At 39.4% G+C, this 10,855-nt stretch overlaps 1 protein-coding gene across 2 annotated transcripts; it reads left to right on the forward strand.

Moving 5' to 3' along the window:
• Positions 1 to 918: 918 nt before the first annotated feature.
• Positions 919 to 8,206, forward strand: LOC133564624 (oocyte zinc finger protein XlCOF6.1-like). 2 transcript variants are annotated; one of them, XM_061919069.1, is made up of 2 exons: positions 919 to 999; positions 5,915 to 8,206. In XM_061919069.1, exon 2 carries the CDS (start codon positions 5,965 to 5,967, stop codon positions 7,150 to 7,152), a length of 1,188 nt encoding a protein of 395 aa, XP_061775053.1. In that variant the 5' UTR covers positions 919 to 999; positions 5,915 to 5,964; the 3' UTR covers positions 7,153 to 8,206. The 2 variants fall into 2 exon arrangements, with proteins under 2 accessions (XP_061775053.1, XP_061775054.1); XM_061919070.1 differs by lacking the exon at positions 919 to 999 and adding an exon at positions 1,010 to 1,406.
• Positions 8,207 to 10,855: the final 2,649 nt, after the last annotated feature.

Raw genomic sequence — 10,855 nt, forward strand, 5'->3', positions numbered from 1 at the left:
AATTGTGATATTGATCCACTGAAAATTGTGATATTAATCCACTGAAGTCTCTTACCGGAGATTTCAGTGGATTATGCGACCTCCTCCGGCAGCTCAAAAAGGCAGCTGTGATCTTGGATCCTCGGCTTCTCTCAGAGACACTGGCGTTCACCGCAACCATCCGACTTTCAGGTAAGACTTTACAATCTCACTAAAAAACTATTAAAACAATAAGCAGATAAGGGATCTTCCAGAATGATTCTAGTAAATGGGTCTAATTACATCTGAAGCGGTCCCACTGGAGCCGTCACTTTTTCTTTTTCTTTTCTTTTGGGCTTCACTCTAACTTTCCTCATCCACAAATCTTTCATCCTCGCTCAAATTAATGGGGAAATTGTCGCTTTCTCGGTCCGAATAGCTTTTGCTGCTGGTGGCTATGATTGTAAACAATGTGAGGATGTGAGGAGCCCGACAACCCGTGACGTCACGCGCACATCGTCTGCTACTTCCGGCAAAGGCAAGGCTTTTTTATTAGCGACCAAAAGTTGCGAACTTTATCGTCGATGTTCTCTAGTAAGTCTTTTCAGCAAAAATATGGCAATATCGCGAAATGATCAAGTATGACACATAGAATGGACCTGCTATCCCTCTTTGAATAAGAAAATCTTATTTCAGTAGGCCTTAAAAATGCAGTGTGGAATGAAATATATAAATAAATAAATAAATAGTAAATAGTGCAGGGAGCTATTAAGGTTCATCAGCTTCAGGAAAGAAGCTCATCATGCTTTGTGAATCTGTTTGGTGAAAATGCTTAAACTTTTTTCCTTTTCTTTCCTTTTGTTTATTCTCATTTACAGTTGTTTCCATTGATTTATTTTAAGTTGTAATTTTGCCTTTGACTGCAAATAGAGTTCCGTTAAAAAAAAAAAAGAAGGTCAACGGGAAGTGACGTCGAATACCACTTGCACATGCGCAGACTGATCGTGGGTTTTGGTACCAAACGACCGAGCAGCAGGATCTGTAAGTCTGCGTTAATGCCTTCATTTTTACACGTGTACCTATTCTTCAAAGCTATGATTAATGACACTTTATCTATTCTTCGTGTCAGGATGAACTCGACTCAATAAACTCTGAAGCTTCTAAAGCTAAGTTAGCATGCTTGTTAGCTTAGCTTGCTAGCTGCTAACAAATACACACGGAAGTTTTGAACACATCGCTAACAGACACCAGTGTGAATGTAAAGTGAAGTGAAAATATGTAAAATACAAATTCTAAGAGTGCTGGTGAATACATGCCGAACTGTGGTTTTGGAATAAATATTTGTAGTGTTAGAAAGTTAGCAGAGTTCGAATAGGAGGAGAACTGTCGACAACGTCAACTACTGGACGCTGTTTTCAAGAAGCATTAAGTTCTGTTACACAAAACAGGTTTGTTTACTTCTTTCACTCACATCTTTACTAACTTAATGCATGGAATACCTTTACTGGGTGAAAAAGCATTGTGAAGAATTTAAAATAGGATTGTATAGTTGGTTATTTTGATTGACTGAGACTTTTATTAGTAGATTGCACAGTACAGTACATATTCCGTACAATTGACCACTAAATGGTAACACCCGAATAAGTTTTTCAACTTGTTTAAGTCGGGGTCCACGGTAATCAATTCATGGTAATGAATTTATGATGGTTATGAAAATGTAAACGATTTTTAAACACAAAATGCCAAAATAAAATATAAAATAACTCCACTGTTTCCCACCAAACAGCAATCTAATCATAGCAGCAGCGCTGAGTGATGAGCAGATCCAGCTTTAAGGAAACACAAGCATTATGTAGCAGTTTTGTTAAGTGCTAATCAAGAAATGCCAACTACTAACATAACCATTTAGTGTACAATGTCAGCTTTCACTGGGATGCACACTGATGGGGTGTTTATATCTTTCAGCATAACAATTGTGTTCCCCATTTAAAGGCCTACTGAAACCCACTACTACCGACCACGCAGTCTGATAGTTTATATATCAATGATGAAATATTAACATTGCAACACATGCCAATACGGCCTTTTTAGTTTACTAAACTGCAATTTTAAATTTCCCGCAAAGTTTCCTGTTGAAAACGTCGCGGAATGATGATGCGTGCGTTTGACGTCTCGGGTTTTAGCGGACATTTTTTTCCAGCCCGATCCAAGCTATAAGTAGTCTGCTTTAATCGCATAATTACACAGTATTCTGGACATCTGTGTTGCTGAATCTTTTGCAATTTGTTCAATTAATAATGGAGATGTCAAAGTAGAAAGATGGAGGTGGGAAGTGGTGTACTGCGGCTGCCTTTAGCCACTCAAACACAGCCGGTGTTTCCTTGTTTAAAATTCCCGAAGGTGAAGCTTTACTATGGAACAGCGAGGTCAAGCAAACATGGTTCCCGACCACATGTCAACCGGCAGGTTTCGGTGCGAAAATGTTGGTAATAAGTCGGCTCTTACTGTAATTATGAGCGGAGCTTGCGTCGTCCTGCAGCTGCTGCGGACTATTACCTCCTTCCACCGGAGACACTGGCGGTCAACACACCCAAGGCCACACTCCTCCGTCTTTCAGGACCATATAATCTCACTAAAACACTAGTAACACAATAGGCAGATAAGGGATTTTCCTGAATTATCCTAGTAAATGTGTCCAATAACATCTAAATCCCTCCCACTGTCCTCGCCTTTTTTTTTTCTAGTCCTTCACTCTCAATATCCTCATCCACGAATCTTTCATCCTCGCTCAAATTAATGGGGAAATTGTTGCTTTTTCGGTCCTAATCGCTCTAGCTGCTGGTGGCTAAGATTGTGGGGCGGTTTAGCTCGGTTGGTAGAGTGGCCGTGCCAGCAACTTGAGGGTTGCAGGTTCGATTCCTGCTTCCGCCATCCTAGTCACTGCCGTTGTGTCCTTGGGCAAGACACTTTACCCACCTGCTCCCAGTGCCACCCACACTGGTTTAAATGTAACTTAGATATTGGGTTTCACTATGTAAAGCACTTTGAGTCACTAGAGAAAAAGCGCTATATAAATATAATTCACTTCACATTGTACAATGTGAGGATGTGAGGAGCTGTCACGCCAAATTTCTTACCCCGTACAAAAACCTCCCCCCTCCCATTTACTTCCGGGGTCATGAATAATACAGACATTTTGTTAACGCTATATTATAAAAAATATAACGCTATATTATAAAAATATAACGCTATATTATAAAAATACAGACGTTTTGTTAACGCTATATTATAAAAAAAATTTCAAAACAATTTACAAACACAAGGGAATACATCGGCGGCTACATCCAGCGGCCTGTGAAGCAGCGGAGTCTAGTAGCAGCGGGGGCCGTCTACGGAGCAGACGCCAGCGGTGTGATCGGAAACGCGGATGCCGAGCGGGGCTAAAAACAAAGCAGAAGGCTAATCCCCACAGAACACCACTTTCCTCCATCCCGAAGACGGATTTAGATGGAAAATGCGAGACTACTGGTCTGGGTAAGGAGTCTGTTAAATTAGAACAAGTTTTTTCTGCTTTGAGTGTTTCAGAGTTGGACATGTGTTCTACTGAGGTGGCTAACTATGCGAGATGCTACCTCAATAGAAGCATTTAAGTCTCACCTTAAAACTCATTTGTATGCTCTAGCCTTTAAATAGACTCCCTTTTTAGACCAGTTGATCTGCCGTTTCTTTTCTTTTTCTTCTATGTCCCACTCTCCTTTGTGGAGGGAGTCCGGTCCGATCCGGTGGCCATGTACTGCTCGCCTGTGTATCGGCTGGGGACATCTCTGCGCTGCTGATCAGCCTCCGCTTGGGATGGTTTCCTGCTGGCTCCGCTGTGAACGGGACTCTCGCTGCTGTGTTGGATCCGCTTTGGACTTGACTCTCGCGACTGTGTTGGATCCATTATGGATTGATCTTTCACAGTATCATGTTCTCATATGTTCTCATAGTCATCAGTATCATCAGTATCACAGTATCACGTTCTCATAGTCATTATTGTCACCGATGTCCCACTGGGTGTGAGTTTTCCTTGCCCGAGGATGTCGTAGTGGTTTGTGCAGCCCTTTGAGACACTAGTGATTTAGGGCTATATAAGTAAACATTGATTGATTGATTGATTGACAAGCTATGGGATGACGCATTTACTTCCGGGGTCACGTTTCCTCTTATGTCATCCCATAGCTTGTGTTTGTAAATTGTTTTTTACCTTTTTTTATAATATAGCGTTAACAAAACGTCTGTATTTTTATAATATAGGGTTATATTTTTATAATATAGCGTTAACAAAACATCTGTATTAATCATGACCCCGGAAGTAAATGGGAGGGGGGGGGGTTTGTAGGGAGAAGAAATTTGGCGTGACAGAGCCCTCACAGAGGTGACGTCACGGGCACATCGTCTGCTACTTCCGGTAAAGGCAAGGCGTTTTTTATTAGCGAACAAAAGTTGCGAACTTTATATTCGATGTTGTCTACTAAATCCTTTCAGCAAAAATATGGCCAAATCGCGAAATGATCAAGTATGACACATAGAATGGACCTGCTATCCCTGTTTAAATAAGAAAATCTCATTTCAGTAGGCCTTTAATGACGAATCCATCATAATCCTCACGTTAAAATGTATCGTTAGTTTTCTTTTGTCTTTGGTTCTCGGTTGAATTTTAAAGTTGACCAACTTCTTGGTTTATGGCCACAACTTTCTACTATAGAGGTGTGAGGCATAATTAATGGTGTTTTTGTAGATGTTTTTATAGAGGGAGTTATTGGGGAAATAAGTTAATTCCATTATCTACATTGTTTGCAAAGTTAAATTACCACTGATAGTCACACTCACACACTAGATGTGGTGAAATTAACCTCTGCATTTGACCCATCCCCTCGTTCCACCCCCTGGGAAGTGAGGGGAGCAGTGAGCAGCAGCGGCGGCCGAGCTCGGGAATAATTTTGATGATTTATGTCCGCCCTGAGATCGGTAGGTTGTGATTTCAAACCCCGGCTGAGTCATGCCAAAGACTATAAAAATGGGACTGCTTGGGACTGAGCATTAAGGGTTGGAATGACCTCGGACTAACTGTTTTATGAATGAATGAATGAATGAATGGTTTATTTTGAGCCATGCAAACAAAACAAGAGAATGAGATAAAATACAAAAGAAATATATAAATACATTATTTTTACACCTACATTGAAAACATTACATGTGACTAATCTTTTGTAAATAAATAAATAAATGGGTTGTACTTCTATAGCGCTTTTCTACCTTCAAGGTACTCAAATCGCTTTGACACTACTTCCACATTTACCCATTCACACACACATTCACACACTGATGGAGGGAGCTGCCATGCAAGGCGCCAACCAGCACCCATCAGGAGCAAGGGTGAAGTGTCTTGCTCAGGACACAACGGACGTGACGAAGTTGGTACTAGGTGGGATTTGAACCAGGGACCCTCGGGTTGCGCACGGCCACTCTTCCACTGCGCCACGCCGTCCCTTGTAGATGTCAAGATTGGCTCAAAGGGGAGTGGGAAGAAGTAAACTTATTAGGTCCCACCCCTATACATATACAATATATATTTACAATATATAATACAATAATATATATAATAATAATAATTTATTATTATATATTATATATAATTATTAAATTATTATTATGTATATAATAATAATTTATTTTATCTTCATTGAAAATCACAGTACACTTGCATTGAAGACAGTGTTTTAACCACCTGGCGCCGCATACACCTCTGCTGCTGGACAAAATAAAAGCAACACTTGTTAGTAAATAACTTAATCCTCTATAGTTAAATGAAGTAAACAACCTTATCGGGACAATGATACAGGACAATGTCTCATGTGACTGAGAAAAAACTGGACTGTTCTAAAGCCCGTGTTTGTCTTCTTGTATCCTGCAGACGTCTGTGAAGAACATCTTATCCCTGAGCAGCAGGTGTAAACCTCCAGGATGAAGCAGCCCCCCCATATTAAAAAAGAAGAGGAGGAGCCGCATCTTCCCCACATTAAAGCGGAAGTTGAGGAGCTACAGCGCCCACCCATTAAGGAGGAAGAAGAGGAATACAGCATCAGTCAGAATGGAGAGCATCATGAAGGAATGGAGGTTGATATCTCCAAGATTCCATTGAATGTTGTCATTGTGAAGAGTGAAGATCATGAGGTCAAAAGTGAAAGTGAGGAGAAGAGAGAGGTGGAGCCTCCAAGCAGCAGCTCAACTCAACACATGACAACAGAAGCTGATGGAGACCACTGTGGAGGATCACAAGCAGACAAGCTCTTAGCTCCATTATCAGATAGTGATGACATGACGTCACACTCTCCTGACACTGATGACGAAGACTCTGAAGCTGATACAACAGGTCACACTGACAACACACACTTTGAACATGCTCACTGTGGCAAAACCTTTAATTACCGTTGTAATCTGAAAACACACACGAGAACACACACTGGTGAGAAACCTTTTTCCTGTGTAAGCTGTGGTAAAAGTTTTACACATAATCATCATTTGAAAGCACACTTGAGAATACACACTGGTGAAAAACCTTTTTCTTGCTCGTTTTGTGGTAAAGATTTTACACAAAATCATAATTTGAAGACACACATGAGAATACATGCTGGTGAAAAACCTTTTTCTTGTTCATTTTGTGGCAAAGGTTTTACACAAAATCATCATTTGACAGTACACATGAGAACACACACTGGTGAAAAACCTTTTTCCTGTTCAATTTGTGCTAAAGGTTTTACACACATTATTAATTTGAAATCACACATGACAACACACACCGGTGAAAGACCTTTTTCTTGTTCAATCTGTGCGAAAGGTTTTACACAACATTCTCATTTGAAAACACACATGAGAATACACACTGGTGAAAAACTTTTTAGCTGTTCAATCTGTGCTAAGAGGTTTACACACAATAATTATTTGAAAGCACACATTACAATGCACACTGGCAAAAAACCTTTTTCGTGCTCAGTCTGTGCTAAAGGTTTTGTACGAAAATATACTTTGAAAAAACACATGACAACACACACTGGTAAAAAACCTTTTTCGTGCTCAGTCTGTGCTAAAGGTTTTGTACGAAAATATACCTTGAAAAAACACATGACAATACACACTGGTGAGGAAGTGTGAGTTGCAGTGTGTGTGATGAAAGATTCTCAAAAGTACCAGTGTAAGAAGTGTAACACAATCTTGTTAGTGGGTTTCTACCCTTGGTAGGTTTGATTTTTAAGATTGGTTTTATGTATGTTATAATAATGCATTAGTTTACAACATTGTGTACATTCATTTTAAAAAGCACATTTTCATTGATTGAAAATGGGACTGAAGAATCATCTTATTTTGACTAGCCGTATTAACTTTTTTTTTAACATTCCTTTTAAAACTATAAACAGAACAAAACTTTTGTTGCATGAAAAAGCATGGATTGTGCGTACAGAATAAATGAAGTATGTTTTACACATTTATTTAGGTTTTTAATTAAAGTGTTGCATGTTTTCATTTTTAATTCTAAATAACTTCATCGATGATGAAATTATTGTGATGTACATATTTGTTTCACATTGTTTCATGCTTTTGGAGCCTATCTCAGCTGCATTCGTGCGGAAGGCGGGGTACACCCCGGACAAGTCGCCACCTCATTGCGGGGCCAACACAGATAGACAGACAACACTCACATTCACACAGTAGGGCCAATTTTAGTGTTGCCAATCAACCTATCCCCAGTTGCATGTTTTTGGCAGTGGGATGAAGCCGGAGTACCCAAAGGGAACCCACGCAGTCACGGGGAGAACATGCAAACTCCACACAGAAAGATCCCAAGCCCGGGATTGAACCCAGGACAACTAAGGACCTTCGTATTGTGAGGCACATGCACTAACCCCTGTTTCACCGTGCTGCCCTGTGCAATCTGCTAATAAAAGTTTCAATCAATCAATCATAACATGGTCACTACTGCCTACTTTGTCTTGTTATATTCTTATTTTACTGTTATATTGATATTCCCATTGTTTTTATTCTTTTTGTAATATTTATCTATTTTGTTTCCTTTTAAACCCCCATTATTTACTTTTTACTTTTTTTTTTCTTTAAATTGATCTCAACTCTGTACACTGCTGCTGGAATTTTAATTTTCCTGAATGAACTCTCCTGAAGGAATCAATAAAGTACTATCTATCTATCTATCTATCAATGTACTGTGCAATCTACAATCAAACAAGGTGTATTTATAATATGTTGTGCAACGGAAATTTCATAATTTTTGGAAGCTCATCTTGTATTTGACATTGTTTATAGGGTTAAGCGCAAAAGGTGTTCAACTTCAGCCTAAACCAAGGCTGTCCACTGAGGGCCGCACACTGAAAAATCAAAGCAAGCGGGGGCCATTTTGATATGTTTTTGTTTCAAAAACCAATACAATATATGTGTAAAAATATACATTTAGGCCTCCACTGAGGCTTGATCCCAAAGGATTTTGGTCAAAGAAATATTTAAAATGTGTCATTATTTTGTATTATTGTTATTCAAGGTTTAAATCTCTAGATCAACATTAGGTCTATCTGTCAATATAACGTTTTTAAAGATTTAAGTTGTATGCTCTTTTTGTTAAAGAAAACCCTGTTTTGCTATGAAAAAAAAAAACACAAAATATGCAATAGTTTCCCCCAATAGAATTTCAAAGTGGAATATTTGAGATTATAGAATAATTGGAACCTTAAAAACCTTTGATTTCAATGTTATTTTATTTTATTTATTTTTTTAGCAATGACACAACATTTTTTATTGGGGATCCAAAAAGGTCCTACTCTTTAAAAAAAAAAAAACGTTTTATTTATTTTTTATTTTTTTACTGTTTACTTTAAACACAATCGTCTCTAGATCAACTTCAGAGCCATCTGTCAATTATAACTTTTATTGTTGTTTATGTTTTTAGTTTGTTCTTATTAGGCCCTTCTTTAAAAAAAAAAAGACTTTTTTTTTATATGGCAAACACAAATTTCCCCCAAAAATATCTTAAAGTGGAATATTTAATGTGACAATGATATTTAAGAAAATAACAGCCTGCATGGCAGCTTTATGTTATTAGAGTAAACATTGCAATATTTTCTTGTCACATTTCACCTGTTTACTCTTTGATACCACTTTTTCTGTTTTTTATTTTTTTAATCGTATTTTTAGAATGTGCCGTTAAAGGCCTACTGAAAGCCACTACTACAGACCACGCAGTCTGATAGTTTATACATCAATGATGAAATATTAACATTGCAACACATGCCAATACGGGCGGTTTAGTTTACTAAATTGCAATTTTAAATTTCCCGCGGAGTTTCTTGTTGAAAACGTCGCGGAATGATGACGCATGCGCGTGACGTCACGGACTGTCAGGAAATATTAGCACAGCACTAATTGCGGCTAAAAGTCGCCTCTTTTCATCGCACAATTAAACAGTATTCTGGACATCTGTGTTTCTGAATCTTTTGCAATTTGTTCAACTAATAATGGAGAAGTCAAAGTAGAAAGATGGAGTTGGGACACTTTAGCCTTTAGCCACACAAACACACGGTGATTCCTTGTTTAAAATTCCCGGAGGTGAAGCTTTACTATGGATTAGAGCGGTAAAGCGAACATGGTTCCCGACCACTTGTCAACCGGTAGGTTTCGGTGAGAAAATTGTGTTAAAAAGTTGCCTCTTACCGGAGATCAGCGGAGCTTCTGTCATGCTGCTGCTGCCGTGACTAATTCCCTCAGAGACTGGCGTCAACACACCTGTGGACACACTCCTCCGATTATCAGGTACTATTTAATCTCACTAAAACAATAGTAACACAATAGTGAAGTGAATTATATCTATATAGCGCTTTTTCTCTAGTGAAACCCAATATCTAATTTTTACATTTAAACCAGTGTGGGTGACACTGGGAGCAGGTGGGTAACGTGTCTTGCCCAAGGAAAGAACGGCAGTGACAGGATGGCTGAAGCGGGGATCGAACCTGCAACCCTCAAGTTGCTGGCACGGCCGCTCTACCAACCGAGCAATAGAAAGATAAGGGATTTCCCAGAATTATCCTAGTAAATGTGTCTAAAAACATCGGAATCCATCCCAATGCAATCGCCTTTTTTTCTTTTTTTTTTCTAGTCCTTCGCTATCAATATCATCATCCACAACTCTTTCATCCTCGCTCAAATTAATGGGGAAATTGTCGTTTTCTCGGTCCGAATAGCTCTTGCTGCTGGAGGCTCACATTAAAAACAATGTGAGGACGTGAGGAGCCCTCACCCTTGTGACGTCATCGTCTGCGACTTCCGGTAAAGGCAAGGTTTTTTTATTAGCGACCAAAAGTTGCGAACTTTATCGTCAATATTCTGTACTAAATCCTTTCAGCAAAAATATGGCAATATCGCGCAATGATCAAGTATGACACATAGAATGGACCTGCTATCCCCGTTTAAATAAGAACATCTTATTACAGTAGGCCTTTAAAACATTATCCACGAGCCGCAAATGGCCCCCGGGCCGCACTTTGGACACCCCTGGCCTGAAGCCTTTCGGTCTGCGACATTTTCAATTTATGAATGTACAACTGTTTGTTTATGCAAAACTGTTTATTTTGTTGACCACAAACCGAAGACATACTAAACTAAACAATTCGAATTTTACGCATCGTGGTTAGTGCGTCTGCCTCACAATACGAAGGTCCTGCAGTCCTGGGTTCAAATCCAGGCTCGGGATCTTTCTGTGTGGAGTTTGCATGTTCTCCCCGTGACTGCGTGGGTTCCCTCCGGCTACTCCGGCTTCCTCCCACTTCCAAAGACATGCACCTGGGGATAGGTTGAT

Source organism: Nerophis ophidion, linkage group LG13, assembly GCF_033978795.1.
Source record: "Nerophis ophidion isolate RoL-2023_Sa linkage group LG13, RoL_Noph_v1.0, whole genome shotgun sequence".
Lineage (NCBI taxonomy): Eukaryota > Metazoa > Chordata > Actinopteri > Syngnathiformes > Syngnathidae > Nerophis > Nerophis ophidion.